At 42.1% G+C, this 25,844-nt stretch overlaps 2 protein-coding genes across 6 annotated transcripts in view; one reads left to right on the top strand and one right to left on the bottom strand.

The window, feature by feature from the left end:
• Nln (neurolysin) overlaps window positions 1–21,634 on the bottom strand; it is a 92,647-nt gene extending 71,013 nt beyond the window's left edge. Inside the window, exons 1-2 of one of the 2 annotated variants that reach the window (XM_031360711.1) lie at window positions 21,400–21,634; window positions 9,398–9,476 (exon numbers count right to left, since the gene is read on the bottom strand). Coding sequence is in view for 1 of the 2 variants with exons in the window: in XM_031360710.1 (XP_031216570.1) it covers window positions 21,400–21,440 (41 nt within the window). In the remaining variant the exon portion in view is untranslated. The remainder of the gene's footprint in view (window positions 1–9,397; window positions 9,477–21,399) is intronic. The other variant, XM_031360710.1, reaches the window with a different exon arrangement.
• A 35-nt stretch (window positions 21,635–21,669) lies between these two features.
• Window positions 21,670–25,844, top strand: part of Sgtb (small glutamine rich tetratricopeptide repeat containing beta) — a 39,768-nt gene continuing 35,593 nt past the window's right edge. For 3 of the 4 annotated variants that reach the window (XM_031360143.1, XM_031360145.1, XM_031360146.1), the window contains exons 1-2: window positions 21,670–21,992; window positions 23,034–23,153. In XM_031360143.1, the coding sequence (XP_031216003.1) occupies window positions 23,054–23,153 (100 nt within the window). In that variant the 5' untranslated portion in view covers window positions 21,670–21,992; window positions 23,034–23,053. The remainder of the gene's footprint in view (window positions 21,993–23,033; window positions 23,154–25,844) is intronic. The other variant, XM_031360144.1, reaches the window with a different exon arrangement.

Raw genomic sequence — 25,844 nt, forward strand, 5'->3', positions numbered from 1 at the left:
GTGGGGAGCAACAGTGTCAACAGGTCAGACCCCCCAGAGCTCCCAGGGACTGGACCACCAACCAAAGAATACACATGGAGGGACCCAGGGCTCCGGCCACATATGTGGCAGAAGATGGCCTTGTTGGACATCAGTGGGAGGAGAAGCCCTTGGTCCTATGAAGGCTCCATGCCCCATTGTAGGGAAATGCCAGGGCGGGAAGGTGGGAGTGGGTAGGTGGTTGGGGGAGCATCCTTATAGAGGCAAGGGGAGGAAGGATGGGATGGGGGTTTCTGGGGAGAGACCTGGGAAGGGGAAAACATCTGAAATGTAAATAAAGAAAATATTTGTGCTGAAGAGATGGCTCAGTGGTTAAGAGCACTGACTGCTCTTCCAGAGGTCCTGAGTTCAATTCCCAGAAACCACATGGTGGCTCACAACCATCTGTAATCATGTGTTAGTATACTCATATACATTAAATAAAAATAAACTTTAAAAAAAGAAAGAAAATATCCAATAAAAGGAAAAAATAAAGTTGGGGCTGGAGAGATGGCTCTGTGGTTAAGAGTGACTGCTGCTCTTATGGAGATCTAGGTCTAGTCCCTAGCTCACAACTGTAACTTCAGTTTCAAAGGCTCCAGCCCCACCTGATCTCCTCACTGCATATGCTGCACATGAACATACTCGGGCACACACAAGCTAACATAAAATACAATCAGTGTCTTAGAAAAAGTATTAAAAGGTGACAGCAGCTAAATCCTGTAAGAAATTAAAGTTCGTCTCTCACTCTACAGAGAGAACCCCACCCAGAATTTGGTTCTCGTCTTTTACATCACTTGGCTTAGTCACATTGGCTCCTTCTAACGGCAAGTTCTGTGATGATTTAGGATCTGTATGTTAGCTGCTTACTCGACCTATATATTTGGTAGTGAAAATTTTCAAAATAAAGCAACCTTTTCTTAAAGGATTTTTTTTTAAAGGGAAAAAAAGCCCTCACATTAAAATTAAGCCCCCCTATGGAGTATCTGGCACAGTACCTACTATTAGGTGAATTCCCACCTGTGTGAATACCAAATGTTACTTACACCCAGGAAGGTGTGTTCTACACATAGCATGTGCTTTGCAATGACAGAGTAAGCCAACACTGTGTCCATCTTAGAGTCACTTCTAAGCTCAGACCAAGCTCCTAAGACCCCTCAAGTCAGCCAGGCAAGCGATGGAGCCACAAACAAATTGCTGAAGACCAAGAATGGAGTGGCAGACTCCATCAGGACAGGGTCAGGAGGAGTGGAGTCACAGAAGAGCAGCCAGTGCAGGCAGGGCACCCCCACTCCCCAGCTCCTGCTTCCACCTGCTGGCACAGGAGAGGAACTGTTTGTAGCCTGAGTAAAAATTGCTAGCAGCGCTAGAAAAAAAACATGAAAACACTGAGTTTCAAAGTTCTCTTGTCAAGGTAACATAGCAAACATCACAAAACAAACACAACACTGAGGCTGGCTTTCATTCTGAGAACCTTGATAAACCCAAAGGCACTGTCATATTTTTCTGTTAGTTTTTTAGTGATGCAGTATCTGGATCTATAGCCCGGGTGAAATCCTCCTGCCTCACAGTACTGTGGTTACAGATATGTGACCTCATGCCCAGCCATATCACCGTTTGTCATTGTGCACTCGACTGTTATAACAAGTGTACATCACATTCTGTGGCTAGAATGAATACTGTAGCTTTGTGAGTTGGAGCTTGGTATTTTATGCTCTTTTGAAGCGTAGGACTGAACTGAGGCCTGTGTGCACTAGGCCAGCTCCTCACTACTGAGCTGGACCTCTAGCCAGTCTTGGTCTTCCCCCAACTCCATCCCTTCCTTGGTCTTTGATAGTAAAAATACCATGAAAACACTTCCCTACTCTGCTAGAGTGTGTGACTTCCTCGTTTGGAAGGACTTAAAAGTAGAGCACAGTATATAAATGTTCCCATGGGAATAAAGAAGGGTAGATTTCAATCCCTTCTTTTAAAAGTTGATTTTGATTTTTAATAGGTGCTAGCTTAGTAATAATATTAGTTTATATTTGTATTTTAATAGAAAAGTTTGCTTCTAAACTGCATTAAATGAAGAGATTCTTTGAAAATATCTTTTCTAGAAACTAGGAGAATAAAAAAATGTTACAAACTGCTTATGGTCATATAAGACTATGAGATGCAACAAAATATGTGAAATAGTTGTTGCTTAAAAGAGAACTTTCATATTAGCTCATTTTCCAAAATTATAATAAACTAAACAGAAAAAACTCAGATTCTAAAAAACAAGAAGCAAGGCAATAGCCTGATTTTCCCTTATTTTGTGTATGCTACAGTCTTGATCACAGGCTCTAGCTACTTAATATAAAAAACAAAGTTTCTATGAGAACACTCAGTAAGTGGCCCAAGTGAAGATGGCCTAGACCACAGAGCGCCAGAGCCAGCACAACTTTTCTAGTAAAAAAGTCCCTTAATAATTTATCAGGCAAGGCCTGGCCACAGGACCATGCAGCCTACTTCAGGAAAGCCAGTTCGCATGAATGAATTGGTGCTGGCACATTTAACTGGCATTTGGGGTATACTTTTCAGAATTAACATCCTTAGTAATTACTCAGGAGACTAATTCTCCTCTTCCTGTGCATTACTTAGTCCTGGATGCTTTTATGAATGTGTCTTCTATGTGTGAGCATTTGATTGATGAATGGTGATGTTTTTCAATATGGATTCAACTGCTAAGAAGTGTTTGTTTTCACATGTGACAATGGCATTGTGGTTATGTGGTTTTAAAAAGCTATCTTTTTCCTTAGGCTATGGACCAAAATAGTTATGCTGAGAACTAAATACTGGTGGATATGCTTAAAAAGCAACTGGGGAGGAAGTGGTATGAAAGAGATGGGTCAGGAGCTCTGACAGTCTTGAAGCACGGTAGAGAGGTTTATTACATAATTCATCATTGAAAATTTATACAATGAACTTATTTTCTTTTCATATTTATTTGAGTATTTTTTATGAGTTGAACATTTCATTTCATACCTGCATATAATATATTGACCCTAATAAGAAGCTTTATTACATTTAAATGTATTTAGTCTACAGCTATACTATCCTGAACACATTCAATCTCATGTTAAACAGATGTAATAATTATTCATGTTCCTAGCTCTAGCTGCTATTCTGAACTTAGGTGATCAGAAAAATGTATGAACTCTAAATTAGCATACTCAAACAGACCAGATGCGCTAAGGCATAATGGAGCAAACCCCCAAGGAGTAAAAAAGAACACACTGAGAGAAATAGAAATGACCAGCAAGTGAAAACCCACAGCTCACAGTGAGAAGGGTTCCTAGCAACCAGCTAGTTCAAATCCTCTGCTTTAGGATGCTGGCCAGTAACGCTAGGTCTCAGGTAACCCTCAGCCCAGACTGGAGCATTTTCTCTTGCTACAGGGAGAGTTTAGAGCATATCAAAAATAGACTGTTAGCCAGGCAGTGGTGGCGCACGCCTTTAATCTCAGCACTTGGGAGGCAGAGGCAGGTGGAGTTCTGAGTTCAAGGCCAGCCTGGTCTACAGAGTGAGTTCCAGGACAGTCAGACAGACAGACAGAGAAACCCTGTCTTCAAAAACCAAAAACCAAAACCAAAACTAAAACCAAAACCACACACTGTTAGGAAGACTCAAGTAATACTGACAATCTTAAGCTTGAAGAGGGTGACTTGTGAGTGTGGCAGAGAGCCAGCAGGCTGCTTTACTTAGGAGCCAACTTCTCTTGTTAATGCTTCTGCATGGTCACTCCTGCTGTTAACAGGAACAACGATGTCAAAGATTCATGTAGCATGCATTATAAAAACCTTATATAAATTAACTACATCAACCCAGCACCACTGACACAGAACTTACTATTATTCCATCTCAGACAGTATGAGACTGGGCAGCTTAGCACCATACATCCCGCCAGTCACACTGTCACCTTTGCAGTTCCACTACTCTCTTATGGCAGCTTTGAACCCAGCAACAGTGCCCAGACAGCAGGGCTCCTAGAAGGCACAGGGAAAGGAGATGGGTGACACACTGGGACGTGGATGGGTCGCATCCTACTCTGGCTGTTTGGAAATCAGTCCACTGTATGCCTCAGCCCTCAGGAAATCCTCACAGCTTAGGGCAAGGACACAGGTTTCAGGAGACTGAACTCCCATCTCACCAAAACCCCAAGGAACTGCCTTATTATGCCTCAGTTTACCTTTTCCTAATGATCAGCGAGGTTGGACCACCAAGCTCTGTGAACAGCCTAGCCAGACCCCAACTGAATGGCCCTGTCACATGATATCATATTGTGGCCATTATAGGAGCGTCTGGGTCCCTGTGGGATGACCCTTTCTAGGTCATTGAAATCAATCCAAGGTGTTCCTAGTGAGGCTACCACACAAGCTGACCATGTCTTTTCAAGACAAGTAGCCTCTGTGCCCCACAGTCACACAGGTCCAAGAAAGAGTGCAGTGTGATGACCAAAGGATCCTTCTATCAAGAACCTTGACTTGGCTTTAAACCCACAGGATCCTTGTGCAGGAAAGTGTGGTCTGTTCAAAAGGCCCAGCCCTATAGTGCCAGGCCAGCTGGCACAGGCGGCCTGTGTCTGGTTCCATCCTTTACACATACCTGATGACCCCACCCCACTTCGTGAAGCTCATTCCCTTCTGGCCAGGATCAGAGTCAGTTGCAAGGCAACCAGGTAGGATAGGAGTGAGCCTGGGGCAGCAGAGGCTGCATGAGGGTCACTTAGTAATTAACAGTGGCTGGCACAACCCCATCTGAGCCAGGACGTCGCCAGGCCAGGGCAGCCATGGAAGCAGGTTCAGCCAATGCATGGCAATAAGGTCCAGGGTCTGGCGGTGCTCATGGCTCATGAGGCACACTGTGCTCTCGTTGACCACCTGGTGCAGTGTTACGAGGCAAGCATACCGGCGGGCTGCTTCTGATTCTGATCTGGCACAGTGAACTCTAGAAACCATGATCCTCATATATGTAAATATGAGATCAACAGTCAATATGGGAAATGAAGGTAGCCATGACACCTTTCATTTCTATAGTACATGAGAAACCTAGGCAAACTGACCTTAATGATTTTAGAGATTCTGATGGCCAACTTTAAGAGCCTACTCTTTAAAGCTGGGAAGAGAGTTTCCTGACCATTAAAAGATAAAAAGTAGCCTATAAAAAGAACCTTCCTAACAAAGATGAAAGATGACTAATTATCCAACATAGCTCTTTTAGAATTGGAAGATGCACTGAGACCAAAAGAAAGTGCCTATTTAGATGGTCATTCATTCACTTCCTGGGTGCTTGTGCTAAGTGTTTCTACCCATCATCCCAATTACTTCTGGGTGCTCATACTAAGTGTTTCTATCCATTATCCTAATTACTTTTCACTCTGCAGATGAAAAGACGAAGGTGGAAAATGCTGAGTTAACCATAGTTAACCAAGCACACATCTAAAAGTGAGCAGCACATCTGTGTGCCGGGTAATCTCATCCTAGGGCCTGAACCATTTACTTAGCTGCCTCTCAACCAGAGCATTTCCCATTAGAACACCAGAATTGTGGAACCAGCAGCCCAGTCTGCTTCTACCACCTACAGCAGCACCATATGACAAGACGCTGTGAGGGTAAGAAGAGGGTGACATGAAAGATGAAGAGGTTTCTGGTTTGCACGGTCATGTCATAATGCCAGTCACCAAACTGAAATTCAGAACTAGGTTAGAATGGGACTTTCTTTCCCTTTTGGGATAGTGACATTGGGTGGGAAAGCACAGGCTCTGAGAGCTGGGTGGTAGGTGGGAAGGAGCCCTATGTACATCAACATTCAATGTGTTTGGTTGGTGATGCCAGTAATGTCCAAGTGAGATGTGTATTGGGCATTCGGAACTCACGGGAAAATAATGAGCACAGACCTGAGCTCTCTGCAGCACCCATGGGAGATCTTGTAATATCATGCTAGACAGCGTAAGCCTCTCGTATGAGCATAGTAGCTCAGCCTGTACTCTCAGCACTTAAAAGGCTAGAGAGCCTGGGTTATCCAGTAAGTTCCAGGCTAGCCTGGGCTTCACAGTGATCCCTGTTCCCAGTAAGCAAACACACAAGCAGAAAACCTTTAGTGAAGGCCTGAAAAGGAACTATACTCTCAATAAGCTCTCTGGTAGCTGATTTTGAAGGACAAAAGAGACCGGCCTCCTAGTAAATTACAGTAATCTAGATAAATGACATGAATTCAAAGGAGTAGTAGTAGGAGATTCAAGAAATATCCAAGTGAATTTTAAAAAGCAGCAGAATTTTGTAAAAGTTGAAATGTCACAGAGTTCCTAGTTTGGGTGAACTGGCAAGTGAGATGGGCTTTGGGAATAACTACTAGGTAAGTGTCAGATGTGACTGCTTTATACTCAAGTGCTTATAAAAGACGGGGGTGTGTGCGTGTGCTGGTTTTCAAACTTTTTACCTATTTTTTAAATTTATTAATTTTTATTTTATGTGCATTGGTGTTTTGCCTGCATGTATGTCTGTGTGAGAGTGTCAGATCTTGGAGTTACAGACAGCTGTAAATTGCCATGTGGATGCTGGGACTTAAACCTGGATACTCTGGAAGGGTAGTCAGTGCTCCCAACCACTGATCCATCTGTCTCATCCTCTTCTCTATTACTAATGTGTATGAGAGTGTGTTTGTGTGTGTGTATGAGCCTGTGTGTGAGTGCATGTATGAATGTATGTGTGTGAGTGTATGTGTGTATGTGTGTGAGTATACATGTGTGAGTGTGTGAGCCTGTGTGTGAGTATACATGTGTGAGTGTGTGTGTGTGAGAGAGTGTGCATGTCTGAGCCTGTGTGTGAGTGTATGTATGAATGTATGTGTGTGAGTGTATGTGAGTATACATGTGTGAGTGTGTGTGTAAGACTGTGCGTGTGTGAGCCTGTGTGTGAGTGTATGTATGTATGTATGTATGTATGTGTGCGAGTGTATATATGTATGTGTGTGAGTATACAAGTGTAAGTATGTGTGTGAGTGTGTGTGTGTGAGCCTGTGTGTGAGTATATATGTGTGAGTGTATGTGTGAGTGTGTGTGTGTGAGCCTGTGAGTGTATGTATGAGTGTATGTGTGAGTATACATGTGAGTGTGTGTGTGAGAGAGTGTGTGTGTCTGAACCTGTGTATGAGTGTATGTATGAATGTATGTGTGAGTGTATGTGTAAAAATATACATGTGTGAGTGTGTGTGTGTGAGACTGTGCGTGTGTGAGCCTGTGTGTGAGTGTATGTATGTATGTATGTATGTGTGTGAGTATACATGTGTGAGTGTGTGTGTGAGTGTGTGCATGTGTGAATGCAGGTGTTTGGGAGTAGGTGAGTTCTGGAGACTGAATTCAGGCCAAGCTTGGTGGCAAGCACTTTCATTTTGCTGGCCCAAGTGTGGAGATGTGGAGCTGGAGACAGGACTGGAGACAGCTGGAGCTGAGGAGTAGGAGAGAGAAGTACAAACATCTGGAGATGCACAACTTTCTGACAAGACTATGTCACCTATAAAGAGTTAGGATGTGGATTAGTTCCTTTTGCTATGATCAAGTACTTGAGCAGAAGCAACTTAAGTTGCTTAAGCAGAAGGGCTTATTTGAGGCTTACAGTCAAGGGAACGCAGCCCATTGTGGCCTGGTAGGTGTGTCAGCAGAGGCATGACATGACTGGTCACACTGCAGCGAGTCAGCAAGCAGAGTGGTCAGGAAGCAGGGACAGGCTATAAAACTTCAATGGAACTCCTCCAGTGCTTTTTCCAGCAAGGCTCTACCTCCTAAAGATTCCACAACTCTCTAAAATAGTGCCTTAGCTGGAACCATGTATCCAAACACAGGAACACATGGGGAACCATTTACATTCAAACCGCATGTGTACAGCAACAGAGGGCTCTGGCCAAGTAGAGGAAAAGAACTGAGCAGTAGCTGGTTGAAGGGAGGGTTGCAGAGGGATGTGGTGTGGAAGCTGGAAGCCGTGTTTGTAGATTAAAGGAAGAACGTTAGCAGGGAGGCACACAGAAAGGGTAAGAACACGAACTGAGAATATCCATCACTTGAGGCTCAGGTCATAGGATGTTCAGCCACAAGGACAGTTATGAACTTAATGGCTCTGTAATGACATGGGCTATCACACGGAGATCAACCAGCTCAGGCTGGAAATTGTTCCATTCGGTGACTTGACAGCCCAAACTTGGTATGACCTGATCACTGACTCTCCTGCCTTGTTCTTGGCAGCCACATCAGTCTTCCAATTGCAAACTACACAGGATTTTAAGAGCTTTTTCCTAGGTGCTGTTTGTGCTATCCTGCTCTTAGTAGGTAGTTAAGGTAGCAGAAAAATAACACCTCACAATTAACACTGTTCACATCCTCTTTAACAGACTGGTGTTCTAATGAGAAGAGATCCAGAACTCTGGTCCTCTGATCTTTCATTTTCCTATTAACACATCTCCTCAGCAGGTCATCTAGGTCCTCCTCCTCCTCACTGATACAGCTCTGTAGCTTCTTTTCCAGGTGGAGGTGATGGAACCAGAGCCTTGACCATGTTAAGCACCTGTTCTACCCCTGAGTGCCCTTCAGTAACTCAAGTTCTTAATTACCCAGGCCCTAGTGTTCCTCTCTGCCTTGGATGGAAGGGGGATGAAGTTACAATGCTTGGTGTCAAACATTGTCCTATATTTTCAATACAGTAACTCCCCCAGGCTTTACAAAGATTGTAGGAGGCGTTTAATATTCGCTCCATGTTAGCTTAGTGAGACAGCATGACTGAGACCTCCATGGACCTCAGGATCTGCACAGCACATGCCCTCTCTCAGCTGATTTTTCTTAGTTCTGAGCAGCCCTTGCCTTCTTACCCACTGCTATTTTTAAGTTCTAATAAACAAGGGATTAGAGAACATTGGTCTCTCCACATCCAAACCTTCAAAGCCCAGCTGCAAACTCATAAATCACGTCCTTGTCCCTATTTCTATCTTGGAAGTGACCCCTCTCCCTCTGTCACATCAATTTCTCTACTACCATCTAAGGGATTTATCATCTTTACATTTATACTCCAATTATTTAAGTATGTAATTTTTTACCATTACTATACTGAGTTTCCTTTGCCTTTTAACAAGCAAAACATAAACAAGATAAGAATTACTCCTGGCTGGAGAGATGACTCAGCAGTTAAGAGCACCGGCTACTCTTCAGAGGACCTGAGTTCAATTCCCAACAGCCACAGGGCATCACAGCTCTTTAACTCCAGTTCTAGGGGATCAAACACCCTCACAGAGACATAGGTGCAGGCAGGCAAAACATCAATGCACATGAAATAAAAATAATTAATTATAAAAAGTCTGCTTGCACACTTACCACACAGCATTCCTTAGGCTGTTATTCATGGCATTGCTCACTTTCAGCTACATTATGGGTCTGCATGATACATCTTCCTCTGAAACAGTGTTTAGAAAAAAATGCTTCTAATAATTGTTTATTAAAGATTCGTGTTATTTTTTTTTAATTTATGTGTATGTATGTATGCCACTTGTATGCAGATGCCTTCAGAGGCCAGAAGAGAGTATCAGGTTCTCTGAAGCTAAATTTACAAGTTGTTGTGAGCCACTGAATGTGGGTGCTGGGAACAGAACTCGTCTTCTGGAAGAGCAGCAAGGGCTCTTCACCACTGGGCCTTCTCTCTAGCTTTCCTTTGTCCTAAATGTCAGACTGCCCATAGCAGAATACTTGACTGGCCCAATGCTCTTTCAATTATTTTTTTGTCTTTATACCTGGCTATTATTTCATTCATTTTACTGTATAATTTTAGGTCAGCAATCACAAGTGCACTTTGAGAGGAGATCTATTTGAGAAGGAAGAACCAATTTCAGTAAGTAAATAATGCCAATCTGTTTCCAGAAAGGGCCTGCGTGCACAGTGCCTTGCATAGTTAACAGCACCACGTTAGGGTTTATGGAACACGAAGTTCTGGAGTGCACACACATGTTGTAACCAGCCACGTTCCATCATCCCCCACCTCTGAACCTTTGCAGCACTTGAGTGTTGATAAGAAGCATTTCTGATAAGCAGTTACATATCTTTCTGACTAGAGCTGGGTTCTTTTATATCCCAACTCATGCTATCTCTTCTTTCCAGCCAAGTCCAGGCTGTTAGGAGGGTACAGTGCTTTTGGCACAAGGAGCTGGATTTAATACAGCAGGTAAGAGATATATTCTAGATATGACCCCACCATCATGGTGTCCTTGGGCTGGGTACTTTTCCCACCACATAGGTGAAACTGCACGCTATCACTTCTTAAGTTTGACCAACTAGAATCTGCCTCTCCCAGGAATATGCCCTGTCCACAGACAATGTGTGGCCTCAATCTCAAGTACCTCTTGAGTTATAAACGTCTGTAGAGTCTGGCTCCCCTGCATGAGCTGACCCCAGGCCCATTCAAAAGGGACTTGCCTTCTGCTCCTTCTCAGCTTGATTGCTTCTGACCCAGTATTTCACAGACTGGCACTTCTTTCATATCTAGGCCAACAGATTTAGAAGAGCTCTGCTTCTGGAGAACCATTAAGTATACTATTGCTTTATGGAGACTATTGCTTTACAGAGCTATCAACTGGGTCTGTAAGGGACTAAGTGGCTCTGAATGCCTCCAATGATGACTGCAGAGAAAGACAAAGTTCCCACTTCTCATTTATGGCTTCATCTCTGCCTTGTGCCACCCTAGTGTATGCCCAAGATTCCTCTGTATCTGCTGCTTGAGCAAGCCACCAAAAGCTAGCTGAGTACTGCATATTTCTATATATTTCTTCTCTGTAAGTGTGTAACTAGGTTTCTACTGGTTAATTAATACTTATTCATAGTAATTTCCCTTAGCAACTGGCATTTTGGTTAAAGAAATTTAGAAGCAGTCATTTCAAACAGTTTAAAATATGTACTTCATACTCAAGTTACACTCACTTATATCTAAATTGTCAATACCATTTGCCAAATTTAGGTACTTAGAAGATATTAGCAGGGAATACGGGATCTTCAGTTGCTCTTACTCATGCTACCTTTTCTCTCTGCCACTCACTGATAACATTTATTCAGCATCTACTATGCTATAATATCATGCTAAATGTTAGACATATCAAAGTGAACAACAACAAAAAGCTGGGTTCCTGATCTCAGAAACTATCAACTATTTTAAGCAATGCTTGGGCTAGGGAAGTCCTTACAGGATTCAGAGGAACTGAATTCAGCAGTGGTCGGGTAAATTCACCTAAAGCAGAGCGAACTAAGTTGAGACTCACAACATGTCATATAATCTATCTTAGAGATCTATTTATTTTTTGACTCCTGTGAGTAAAGTGAGGGCAGAGATAGTTTCTACCTTGTCTAAAGTTTTTCCTCAGAGTTTAGCTCAGTAACATTCTAATCAACCATGTTATAAACAAATCTTTTGAATGCTGTAAACAAGTGACAGGTAGAATTTATAGAATACATACTGACTATACCAACAGAACTTACACTGTATATAGAAATAGAACACCAAAGCAGAGTAACACATGCCTATAATACACAAAGAGATTTTTCAGAATGATAGGAAGAAGGAATGGAAAGAAGGAAAGAAAGGAAAGTTCAATAGGCAAACAGGTAAAAGATTTTCTGATGGTTAATCTTGGTTGTCAACTGGACTACATCTGGAATTAACTAAAACCCCAAGCAGCTGGGCACATCTGTGAGGACTTTTCTTGACTGGATCATTTGAGACAGGAAAACCCACCCTAAATCCAGATCTTCTGCAGTAAGAAGACCTACCCTAAGTTTGGGCTACACCTTCTCATGGCAGTCTATAGAAAGGATATGAGAGAAAGAAGCTTTTGTGGTTTGCCTGCTCACCCTTACTCTCATTGGCTAGCGCATCTATCCTGCTGTTGGCACACTCCCTCATTGGTATTACAGCCTACTTCTTTGGATTCAGGTGTATACTGAAGACCAGCTGACACATCCAGTGTCTTGTATGGAATAACTTGGATTCTTGGACTTTCCATTGGGAGAGCCACTGTTAAACGTGCTGAACCAGAGCCTGTAAGCCAGTCTAATAAATCTACTTTCTGTAAATATTCTGTTCCTTTAGGTAACCGTGCCTACTACAGATATGAATAGGCACATTGTACAAATAACAAAGATGAGCATATGCTAAGATTCAACAATAAATGTATATATGTGACAAGTGTTTCCATTTATAAGCACTACACCAGCAAAAGCCTCTGTAACAACATCAAGAGTTGTTTAGAGTGGCAGACAACAGTGTGCAGGGGGGAAAAATATATATACACATATACATATATATATATATATATATATGCAAAAAAAAAAAAAAAAGAACACCAACCTAAAGACCCAAGAACAAGAAAACGGATAAACTTTGGAAGCGTTACACAACCAAAGATTCCCAGCAGCACAAAAGTAAAACTGAGCTACGGCCACATGAAACTAGTTTCAGCAAGTAAACCTAAATCATAGGCAGCTTGGGCAACATGCATTTTGAGAACATGTATAAAGGGGGTGACAAAAGGAGAGCATGGGGCTGTGGTCACCTCTAGGGTACACAAAGGGACATGGGTGAAGAGAGGCAGGAGAGGGACATAAACATACTAGAAATATGCTTTTGTAATTTAGAGGAATATTTTTCTTTTTTCTTTGAGATGGGGTCTCTCTGTGTAGTCCTGAAACTCACAGAGGTCCACCTGTCTCTGCTGATGGGATTACAGGCTTTTGTTCATCTGGTACAGTGCCCTCATCTGGTACAGTGCCCTCATCTGGTACAGTGCCCTCATCTGGTACAGTGCCCTCATCTGGTACAGGGCCCTCATCTGGTACAGTGCCCTCATCTGGTACAGTGCCCTCATCTGGTACAGGGCCCTCAGAGGCCAGAAGAAGGTGTTAGATTGCCTGGAGCTGAGTTTGAAGGGTCTGTGGGGTACTGGAAGTGCAAGGAACTGAACTTGGGTCCTCTCTAAGCGCAGAATCTGCTCTTAACCACTTACCTATCTCTCTAGTTTCAGCTTCCAAGCTTTTGACTTAAGTAAATGGTTACATCAGGTTAAAAGGAGTGGCAACAAGTCTACGGGGGAAAGCTGTAAAACAGACTTAGGACAAGGCAACAGTGAGAATAAGCAGCATAGCAGGAGTTCAACAAATGCCTGTCCAGTGACCAGGTGATTGTGAGACCTGAAAAGGAGCTGCTCAACTAGGGAATACAAGCTAATGATTCATGTGTTCCTTTTGCAAGTACAAAATTTCTCTTTTTCGTACCTTGACAAAGAAGACAGTGAGGTACTATGCAGAATTCCTAGAGAAGTTAGAAGGTTGGGAAATGAATTAAGTTCACAGCAAAACCTAACTCGGGCCTGCACTTGGGAGGCAGAAGCCAATCTGGCCTATAGAGTGAGTTCCAGGACAACCAGAGCTACACAGAGAAACCTTGTCTCAAAAAAACCAATAAAAGAACAAATGCACAAACAAGCAAACAAATAGAATCTAACTATGCAGCCCTGAGAGTATGGGTATTATGAATTTTTAGAAAGATTCACCAGAAAATTGTGGTTATTTTACTCTCTGTAGCTCTGCCCATTATACAGAGCAAAATATTGTTCCTCTTCTTTCTTTATTAGCTCTCAGAAATATTCCAGCTCAAGGGTTGCAGAGATGACCTCAATGGTTGAGAGCACTGGCTGCTCTTCCAGAGGTTGTAGTTCCATTCCCAGGACCACATAATAGCTCACTACCATCTGTAACTCCAGTTCCATGGTATCTGCTGCACTCTTTGGGCCTCCACAGGCACACACGTCTGCAGATGAAACACCCATACACATAAACAAAAACAAAAAGCTCAGTGTGACTTGAAATACTAGGGTTCCCATTTTAATGCCAAGTGGGAGAAACTGGATAACCTCAGAGTGGTGGAAACAGGTGCTTCTAAGTCTGATGTATAAATCACAAACATTGTTTTGTAAGTTGGAGATTCTTTTCCACTTTGTACCGTCTCTATTGATCTCCTTTGGTTTTAGTAAATGATTGGAAATCTGAAAATATCAAGCCAGGCCACTCAGTGTCTGCTCTTCCTGCTGCCTGCATATCCAGAACTCTCAGGTATTTCTCTAGCACCACATCTACCTGCATGCCACCATGCTCCCCACCATGATGACTAAATGCACTGTAACCTAGGCCCAATTTGCTTTCCTTTATAAGAGTTGCCATGTTCATCATGATGGTCTCTTCACAGCAACAGAACACTGGGTATGACAGCTGTGGACTCAGTTTTTCCACTCTAGAGGCATTTATGTGCCCAGGATGTGAGTCCGCTGCCTTTCCAATCAAGAGACAGAGTCCCTTCCCTTTTTCTTGAGTCTGCTCTGGCCTTGGGACTTGGTTTAGCTAATACAATGTGGCAGAGTTGACAGTGTTCCATTAACTCAAGTCTTGCATATGTCAACTCTCTCATGTAACCCTGCTGAATGAGAGATCATACCAGAAAGAGGCAGATACCCCCTCCATCATGTAATAGTCACTAGAGTTCCCTACTCAGCACATGCCTGATGTTAGGTATACAAAGACCAGAAAAACTACTCAACCACTGCAAAGGTTAGCTTAGAATAATAAGCACTGTAGTTGGTAGAAAGTTAATTACAAAGTACAGGAACCTGTCTAGCCAGTTAATTTTCAAAATGCCCTCTATTTCTCATCTCTGAATCTTAAACTTTATACTTACACATTTCTTTGACCTATCTCCTGTTCATAGCCTGATGTTAACTCCACCCTAGTTGCAATGGGCTCCTTCATGGTCTCAAGCACACCAGACACATCACCACTTTGGCCTTTTCATTTTCCGGTGCTTAGAATGCTCAGCTCCTGGTAGTTCCACAGCATAAGTCCCTATTTCTCTTGGATCACTGATCAAATGTCACATTCTGTCTGGGCCTTGCCTGTTCGTTATCTACAATTTCATTCCCATCAATACTGAATATCCCCCATTGCTGCTCTAAAAATAGCAAAACATGGTTTTCTTTTTAAAAATCTAGTATGCTACATATTGTGGTTTTTTTTCCCCACCATGTAAGGCACATTCCTCCAATGTAAGATTTCTGTCTGTTCTGTTCACTGCTGTGTCATTAGACACAGAAGATTACAAAATTAATACACCCTCAAACTTTTGGTGACTGCAGATACTGTCCAGTCACTGGTGCACTTATTGACAAGGAGACAGTCAGGTAACCACCTTAGCTTAAGCCCACAGTGCTGATCAGGGACAGAGCCAGCATACAAACTCAGACCTGCTGGATCCAGACTCCAAACACTATACAAGCCCTTTCCAACACACACCTTGACATATAAATTCGGACCCAATACACACTCATTTCCTTGGCTCTTCATATTTTAACATAGGTATTTCTTCTCATAGAAGTTCTGTACTTTGTCTGAACCAAAAGATTATATTAGAGTTTGAAAAAGAAAGGGGATTTTTTGACCAAAGTCAGTGGTGAAAAGATATCACAACAAAAATTCCCATTTTTAACTTCTTTATAATCTGTTTTGGACAAATAATCTTAGGTTAGCTTTTTGATATTTGTGCCTTCAAATAATTTCTTTATTGTACAATTTTTTTTCCTGGCACCCCTCTCCTAAGACTGTAGAGGTTAGTATGTACTGAACTTAGGAATATAATCTCAATTTTACTTAGTTTCTATCAGATATGTAAAAACTACTACATTTATGAATAACTTTGCATTGACTTTCTAAGATTTTTTTAATATGATTAACTTCTTACATCAGAAAACATATCACTTTTTCTGTTTCTATACCACTGTCCTGAACTTGTCAATAAATTATAGCCACCTAATACATCACCATAGAAATATAAGAAAATACAAATTATATAATAAAAGAAGTTTCTACTTACTGAATTGAGGACAAAAAAAAATTACTTAAATGCTGAGGTATTGGTGAAAGTGTAGAGAAACCACATTTATATATTCTGATGCATTGTTATAACTTGGATTTTTTTTTTCTGTGTGGTATATAAAGATGTTTATATGTATACTCCTATGCTTATGGAGGCCAGAGGCCAATGTTGGACTTGATGTTCTGTTGTTCTTTCACTGAACCTGAAGCTCACATATTCAACTAGACTGGCTGGCCATGGAGCTCTGGAGATCCACCTATTCCCCGAGTTTAGCCTTTACATAAGTGGAATGTGCCAAGTCCTGCATGGCCACTGTGGAAGGGGCCGTATGACAGTTTTCTCCCTTGAAGCACAGCCAGCAGGGCATGAGCCTCCACGAGTGCTGATAGTCACTGTAGGCATGGGGCTTGTTTGTATAATAATGTACATAATTTACTTTATGTTCTTCCTTCAGGAAATATTCTCCCTGTGAAGGTTAATTACTCTATGATAATTAAAAACAGCACAAGTCCAGGTGGTGAGGGTATGTCCTTAGCAAAATCTGACCTTCAGGACAGCACTTAAGGCTGTAGGAAAGAACTCTGAAAACCCAAGTTCAAAAATACATAATTTCTCAAGTACACAAAATAAGTATGCACTATGAATTGTATAAGGAGCTTCATGGATCTAAAAGAACAAAGGCAGCTGCACTATGAGCCAGCTTGTCAGAAAGATATTAAAGAAAAGATATTTGGGGAGGGATCACAGGGCAAGATCCCATTCAGCTAAGTTTATTGTTTTTACTTACAAAGGCAGGCAGATTCCTGAGTTCAAGGGCAGCCTGGGTCACAGCTAGTTTAGGACCAGGCATGGCAGAAATGGTGAGTTCAGTGAAGGTTCTTACCCAAATAGCTTACTGTCTGCTTACAAAGGAAGGCGGATCTCTGAATCCACTGCTAGGTTAAAATGAATGCTGCTGTCTTTTCTAAGTATCAAGGGCTTAAGGTCATAAAATGCTGATTCAGAAGGGAACTTGGTAAGAGTACAATTGAACTGATATGCAAATAAAAGACTGGGCTTTGTTCTGCAAGAACTGATCTGGAAATCTCTGGAGACCAGTCTGGAGCAGAACACAAGGCTGTCAACTTACACCCCACCTCATTGACTTTGAGTCGTTTCTTTCACTGCTCCCAAACACCTTTTCCTCAGAACCCCTCTCCAAGCCAAGATTATTCCTTGGCAGCAATAGATCAAGCTCAGCTCTTTGTGTGTGGCAAGCACTTTACTTCCTAAGCCAACTTCCAGCCTGTAAATATTTTTTAGAAAAGACTATGATAAGGACTAAAGTCCTGAAAGTTATGTATGCCCCTTGATTTACAAATTCTATTTTAAGAGCTTACACTAAGAAATTTAAGATTTGAGAAAGAAAGACTTATTAAGGACATTTAAGCTTGGCATGGTAGTGCATAAATGTAATCCTAGCACTAGAGTAGAGAAAGAAACAGTAGGATGCAAACAGGAGGATACTAAATGCTAAGGTTCAGGCCATCCTAGGCTACAGAGCAAATTCAAGGCCACTAAGTTACAAAGTGAGACCCTGTCTGTCTGTCTGTCTGTCTGTGTCTTTGTCTCTCTCTCTCTTTCACACACACACACCCCAAGGACAGGACATGTATCAAAGTGGACATAGCACAGTGTTAAGCTCTAGCATGACAGCAACCACAACCTACAATCTAATCTCTAGGTCCCTGGCCTGTTTATTCATAAGAAATACAACCAATACTCTTCATCAAGCACCCTACCTGCCAAGCTGTCTAGGAACAACATATAGCTGCTCTGCCAATAGGAAAGAAAACATATACTCCACCTCTGTCAAAAAACAAAACAAAACAAAACAAAACAAAAACCAACCCCCAAAACCTGGCCCAGATATGCCCAAGTACCAGAGTAAACAAGAAAAGGAGAACAGAAGGCCTCACATGCTATTTACTACCAACTTTTTTGGGAGGATAGCATTTGACACAACAGACTCTCTATTAGTCATTTAAGCCCAAAGATTAGGACTACTTCTGTATATGATAACTGTCTTAGTCACTGTTGTATTGCTATGAAGAGACACTAAGACCCAGGCAACTTTAATTGGGGGCTTTCTTACAGTTTCAGAGGCTTGGTCCATTATTATCATGGTGGTAGTCAGGTGTAGTGCTGAGAGCTATCCTGATCCAAAGAGAGGGGGCTGGGTAGGAGAGGGGCTGACTGGCATAGACTTTTGAAACCTCAAAGCCCACTCCCAGCAATACATTTCCTCCTACCAGGCCACACCAACTCCAACAAGGCTGCACTTTCTAGTCTTTCTTAAATAGTGCTACTCCCTGATGACTAAGTATTCAAATATGAGTTTATGGGGGCCATTCTTATTCAAAACACCATAGTGACTGTTATTTATGTTGTCAAGTGACATAAGAGTTGATATACTTAGATTAGTAATACTAATCACCACCATACATCCCTTCTTTGAGGCAGGGTCTTACTCTGAGACCCTGGATCTCACAACCCTACTCCCTCTGCCTATCACATGCTGAGATAGCAGGCACATACCATCATACCTGGCATACTACCAACTTCTAAGAAAATAATAATTTTATGCTTTTTATATATTTATTTCTTTGCATGCATTAATGAAGAGTCTGGATACCATAATACAAGCAGTTCTCCACATTTAGAGGGCAAATAATAAGGTCACAGGTTAGTACAGTGGACCCTGAGACCAGGCCAAGAAGAACATGAGGTGTAGAATCTTCCATAATACTGAAGCTTATAATACAATTTTTGCTTCATAGACCTGTGTGATGATCATAAAATCAATGGTGGATAAAACTGTTGCTATCTTTGCACTTAAAACTATTATTACCATTGGTAGACAAATTCAAGGCCTTACACTCCCGCTAAAAAGAATCTCAGTTGTATTTTAGGATATTCTTGTATTAAATATTGTTTATCTAGTCACAATCCTTCACTGTGGATGTACAGCCAAGCACATACACATTACTTCTGAATAATGGTGTTCCAGGGGAACTGACTGGGCCAATCACAGTGGTATCTATGAAAATGAATGAACTGTGAGCCAAAATACCTTCTTTTCTACCTTTCTTTTCATGGAATACCCTACAATTTTTTTTAGAAGTTAACAAATTTTTTTTTTGATACTGGGTCTTGCCTTCAACTCTTGATCCTCTATTCCATGTCTCCAACGCTCAGATTACAGAAATCTGTTGCTATACCTGATTATAATACTATTTTTAATGACAAACAAATCAGAATTATTCTGCTTGTCCAGCCATTGATAATCTATGGATTCAATCCCAGCAAAACAAGAATTCTGGGTTTAGAATACTAGTAGGTGTATGAGATGGATCATGCTTGTTATCGAAGCAACTGGGAGATTGAGACACAAGGACCATGAATTCAAGATCATGGGCTTTATATAGCATATAAAAAGCATTATAAAGCATGGGCTTTATATATCAAGACCCTGGCTCAAAAACAAAACAAAACAAACAAAATAATAAGCAAACAAACAAGCAAAACTAACCCCAGAGAAGTAATCAAGTGAGACTGTCACTTTAAGGAAAAATATGAGAATGTATGTCACTAATAAAATTCCAGGTTTCAAATAAAAACTAGAATTTTGGAGAATCCTATCCACTACAATGAACATTTGAAGATTTCTTATAAAAATGGATGATAACCCCAAGGAATGTAACTTTTGATAGTTACATTCCTATCTAATGTAATAAAACAGGTCAATATTAGAAAAACTCCATAACACAGCCACTAACTCCCAAATGAACTTTGACCAGAGTTTCAAAATTATGTAGACTACCCTCTCAATTTAAAAAGAAAGATACACCAAATGGATTTAACGTAGCAGCATAAGAAGAGTCCAGTAGTACTCCCAACTATACTCTGCAACTCACCCTTTAAAAAACCAAACGCCAACCATGGTTACCTTAGAAAGCTATTAAAATATTCTTTTCTTTCTACCTATATATGAATGTGAAGTAAGATTTTCCTTCTTAAATCAACATAAAATGGAGAAACAGCTTAAATGTACAGGTATATGTAGTAATCAAGCTATTTTGTATTAAGTCACTCCAGCATCCACTGACAAGATAAATGGAAAAATATGCACATACTATATTTATTACTATTAGATAAATATTTGTCCTTTATGAATGTGCCAGTTGTAATTACATATGTTAACTATTGGTAGATATAATCAACAAAAACAAAATTAATATTCCTAGGTTTTCAGCAATTTTTGAAAGCTAAAGGGGTCTCAATATTAAAAAGTTAGTGAAGAGAGCGAGCAGCTTTATAATGGCAATTTATTCCCTCTTCTTGCTTTTCCATTAAGTGAAAAAAAGAACTTCATTTCTAGGTACAGCTTTATTTGACAGCTTTACCTCTTCCAGCCTGGAGACCAGAAAACCACAAACTGCTCAAATAACGGTCACAGTCATCAGGTGAACTCTGCAGAATCACTATTGTCCCTTGGGTGCACAAGGACTAAGGAACACACGATCCACACGGATGAGTGGCAAAGCACAATAGAAAATGATGAAAAGCAGAAATGCTGATGGTTGAAAATAGCTTTGTGCACATCTACAAATCCCACTAAGTTCTTTTTTCCCCTTTGAACTTTCACATGACATTTCTGTGTAAAGCAGATTTGGCAATGGGGGTTGGTGGCAGCTTTGTTCCCGAAAACCGGCATATCCGTGCAAAGAATTTAATTCTCTCACCATTTTGCTACTGGTCTGTTGCAGAGGGGTGTGGTTAGAGCGCTAGGAAGCAATTCAAAGCAGCAACCTAGGTTGCTCCAAACCGTGTCCAAGCAACAATTCTGGACCAAGTCAATTTGCCAGGTTAAGAGATCGAATGTTTTAAGGAAGGAGGGAGATAAAATGAAGTTAGAAAACCAAGGACGGAAATAAATATCAAAACCAAAGCGGTCTCGGGTGTATATTAAACGCCTGGACCGCTAACAAGTGCATGAGGTGCATACGAAAATGCTATATTTCTGGAGTCCACAGCTGCGGCACTTTCTATATCATGTCTGCAGTTCTGTAGGGCGCGTCTGCCTAGCCTTCGGTATTTATTCTGGGTTGGATCTGTGAATCACCATTCTCACAGACTGCGGCTGAAGCAATCCCAAACAAAGGGGAAAGGATGGCCTCCTCGGGGAAGCGGGAAGCGAAAGGTGGCCCCAGGTTGCTGCACCAGGTGTCCCTACGAAGTCCATCAAGCAGGCAGAGGGAAAGGACAGTCCCAGAAGCATCACGGGTGGGTGTAGTAGGGCTGTACCAGGCCCCACGGCATTCGCGGACAGACGACCCCACCCTGCCCACGGTCAAGGTTAACCCGCCCACTAGAGTACCTGTGGAGGCCTCGCAGAGCCGAAAGGCACAGGGTGATCATGAGCAGGCCGGAAGGCCGGCAGCAGCTGGCGGGTGGTCCTTCGGCTCGTAGGTGCAGGAGGCCGGCGGTGGAGTCTGCCGGCCCGGAAGCCGAGAGTGGGCCGAGCCGAGGAAACAAGGGCTCGAGGCTGAGGCAGCCAGCCAGCCCTGCCAGCGCCCTCCCACGTGCTGCAGACCCACGCCTACGCCGTGGCCCCGCCCCTCGGCCCGCCCCGCATCCGGCCCCGCCCCCGGACCCGACCCGCCCCGAGTCCCTCGCCCCGCCCCTCGCCCTGTCCCTCCTCCACCCCACCCCTCCGTACCCGGCTCCGCCCCTGGGGCGGATCCAGCAAGCCTGGTCGTCCGAGAGCCTGGCGAGCAGCCGGGTGGGCTGAGGGGGCGGCAGTAGCGTTGGAGCCGGGGAAGTTTGGGAGACGTGGCCCCCTCTGCGATACTGAGCACGGTTCAAGCCCCAGGACCGTGGGGGCAGGCGGAGCCGTTTCCCGACGCCCCGGAGCCCGCAGCCGTCATCTCGTGTCCTCTTGGCTGGTAAGGGGGCTTCTATCTGGAAAGGGTGAGTCTCCCGCAGCCCCAGGTGGAGGCCTGCACCACGCACCCCTGGCGAATACCGTCTCGGCTGAGGCAAAGCCGGGGTACAGCGGGGAGGGAACCGTGGGGGTGGGAGGTGGATGTGATTGGAGATGTAGGAGGGGAAGCTTGGAGGAGGTTGGACAGCTCCCCCCCAACCCCCATTCTGTTTCTCTCTTCTGCCCCGAGTCCTTAGTCAGTATGTGTAATAACCTCTCTGGCCTAGGGAGTGGATTCGCTTTTAGAAGTACAAAACTAATAAACATCCTAGCGGCGGGTACCACACCCTGGCTGTGAATTAGGGATCCCGGGGAGCAGATTGCTGATACGATTTAGTAGAAATAAGCCATTAATGCCACCTGGCCCTGCGCCACTGTTTGGATGCATAGTATTCCATGTGAATGAACGCGGCCAGGAGCTTCCAGCTTGTCCACGAGAGCACAGCTACTGCAGGCAGGGGCAGATCGGTTTGTACTATCTGTCGGGTTAGACGGTGATTTCTGACCAGAGTGCTGATTAAATGAAAACGCCGGTTTAACAATAACACTCAGTGGTTGAATAACCTTTCCATAGAGCCTTGTCGTCAGCAAGTAACTCTCAACCTACAAAAGTAGTGGAGTATAAATGATTAATACATTTAAAAAAAAAAAAACAAACCCACGGAAGGTGCTCATTGTGGCTCACATTCTGAGTCAGCAGTACGAAATCTCCCTCAACTTAAAAGTGAGGCCTTTCAAGGGTGATTTTCCATATGTCTGCATTCCTATACTTTCTTGTATCTGTATCATATACGTTGACACAATGAGCTCTAGGTTTTGCTACACATGTTTTGAAAACCTATTTTACTAATGCAAGCTTTAACATAGTTTAATAGTGCTGGGTTTGAATGAACATGTGGAATACATTACTTGTGCTTTCTTGACCCTTTAAAGAGAGAAAAGTAATCAAGGTAATGAATATTTTTTGCTTTTATTGCTTTTAACTTAGTGGATGACCCTTGGCATTTTCTTCTTCTTTTTTAATCAAGGAGATATTTAAGTGTCTACAATGTCATCGGTGAAGCCCCTAGTTTACGCAGTTATTCGTTTCTTGCGGGAACAAAGTCAGATGGATGCATATACTCCTGATGAACAAGAAAGTTTGGAAGGTAGGCACCTATTCTTTGTGTCATAACTGTAAGGAAATATTAAAATAGCTACAATCCAAAGCTTATGATTTTTAATAAGAAAAATCAGAAGAATATTTTATTGAGAGGCTTAACTAGATATGTTATTTCCATTTTCTAAGGCTTGTTTTAACTAATAAGAAATAGAATTATTTATTTACTGAAAAATTACTCTCAGAAGTATGCCATTCATATTTTAGGGAAGTTTTTCATCATGGGAACATTATTCCCAATGAACAGAATAGAAAATTCGATTATTTAAGCAACAGAACTGCTACTAGGTAACAAAGCTGATGTTTAAATTCAAATTTATGCTTCAAACATTTTTCCCTTTTTTCCTAATAGCAAAGGATCTCATTCTGAACATATGAAAATACCTTAGTCATTGCAATAACACCATGTTAAAAAATAAAAAAAACTAAACTAAGTAATTATACCATTACTGAGCTCTAGCAAATGGTGATTTGGAGAATGAGAGGATTTCACCCTTGTTTTACGTGAGCCTTAAATCTTGGATTCAATAATCTGTAAAGCTAAGCAGGACTTGGAGGAGTCCCATTGCATTTCCTTGACTCCATCGCTTCATGTTTATCCATTATAAAATTTTAATTCAGTATAGCTATAAGAAGGCAAAACGATGTAGACAGATAGGCTTGTGAGAGTTCAGTGAGCCTAGCTTCTTTGTGGTCTGCAGACTTAATTATCACAATGGGAGCACACTGGGGAGAGTGTAATAAATAGCAGGATGGTTGGAATTTCCCATACCCAAGCTGCCTCTCCTGTAGAGGGGACCGTCTATTCATTCTGTATACTTCCTTTGTCAACATGCTTTAAGTTAGATGTAAATCAAAGTTGGGCTTTTGTTCCTCTGGTGAGATGATGTCTTTCCAGGTGGCAATGAGAGGAGCAGGTAACGCACAGTGGGAGGGCATTGCAAATTAGCTTATTATTATTATTATTATTATTAATATATTAGTATTAAGTATTATTAAAATATTAGCATTAAGGTCTTTTGTCCTCCCTGACCATCAGACCTTGGCAAGGATGAAGGCAGTTTGACTATCAAAGGAAAGTCTTGGTTGCAATTGCTCTGTAGCAACAGAGGAAGGCAATCACGTAATAAAAAGAAGATATTTCTCTTCTAATCTAAGACCGCATGATGTTTTCATGAAGCAGAAAGAAAGTCGAGAGTATTTTAAAAACCAAGATGTTATGTCCTATTTTTAGAGTGGCGTTCAGCCCAAATTATGTGCCTTCAGCTGTTTGTTATATATGGAGTCAGAAATGGTGCCAATTGTTTGTGACTGACCCCTATTTTTGACTCTGTAAGTCTAATTTAATTGAACATGAAGTCACGTGGAGGTGTCTGCCCACCTTCTAGACATTTAAAAAGCCTCGGGGAAGGATCGGTTGTTCGAGCAGCAGCTTTTCCACTGTGTGGAGCTGTGTTTCACCAGCTTCGCTGTTTATTCCCAGATTCCTAATTGTTGTCCTCTCTGACGTCACTTCTGTTTGTTGTGGTCTTGGCATACCATCAGTCACTCTTGCAAGCATTACTTCAATCCTAACTGCTTCCAATCCTGACAAACCCCCAGAAAATTCTTGTCTTTCTCTTTCACTCTTGGCCTCTTGGGTTTTTCTGCTCCTCTGAACTCAACCATTTGGTTATACGGTGTTTCTGACTTCAAGGGAGTTCTGTCAAGTCTGGAGACATGTTTACATGTCACCACCTTTAGAGAGGCTGGTATTATAGCCTCGCGTGGGTAGAAGCCATAGATGATGCCAAACACTTGACAGTGCACCAGACAGCTCTTGATAATAAGGAACTATCTGATCTAAAGTGTCAGGGTGATGAGATTTAGAAACCTTTTCCAAGACTGTATCATCCCCAATTGTATTCCACCAGCCATCTCTGTCCTCAGCATTTTAATTCCTGGCTCCTACTGCCTGTGTTTCTAGCACACTTCCTCCAGGATCCACACCCCAACAATTCTTTAACCAACCTCTCCAATCCGCTGATCCCATACTTTTCCCTACCTCTTTCTTACTTGTCTTAAATTCTGTAGTGAATTGTTATGATATTTTCTTGTATTATTTTACCTGTCTTGAAACACTGAACCTTATTTAATTTTAACTCTCTACCTATTCTGTGTCTATATTCATTTGGCTATAAATTGATGAAGCAAGATGTACAAGTTTGAAGACTGACTGTATGGATTCATGGCTGGGTACCTCAAGCAGTCCTTTAATGCTGCTGGGTGAACAGAGTATTTGTTAATCTCCATTCATCCATTCACCCCTTTACTGTCCTACATGGTCATTTTAATATGTTATTTCATCTTCTGAATCCCCAGACTTCCTTTTCAGCCTTTACCCTTATATGCTTCCTGCACCATAAAAAAAAAGGAAAGAAAGAAAGAAAGAAAGGAAGAAAGAAAGAAAGGCTAATAAAACAATATCTACAGCTTCCACACTCAGGACATTCCCTCGCTGTCAGTGCCCACATGCTTTGCCAAGCTGCCTGCCTATTGCCATAGGTAGACTAGCTCAGAGAAATGGCACATTTTGTCCCATCCCCTCTCACCATCCAGGACTTCACTGTAGTTTCTTCTCCCCATTTGTCCTCTGTCATCAAATTTTCACTCCACTGAATCATTTTCATCCAATCCTCTT

Source organism: Mastomys coucha, unplaced genomic scaffold (assembly GCF_008632895.1).
Source record: "Mastomys coucha isolate ucsf_1 unplaced genomic scaffold, UCSF_Mcou_1 pScaffold8, whole genome shotgun sequence".
Classification (NCBI taxonomy): Eukaryota; Metazoa; Chordata; class Mammalia; order Rodentia; family Muridae; genus Mastomys; species Mastomys coucha.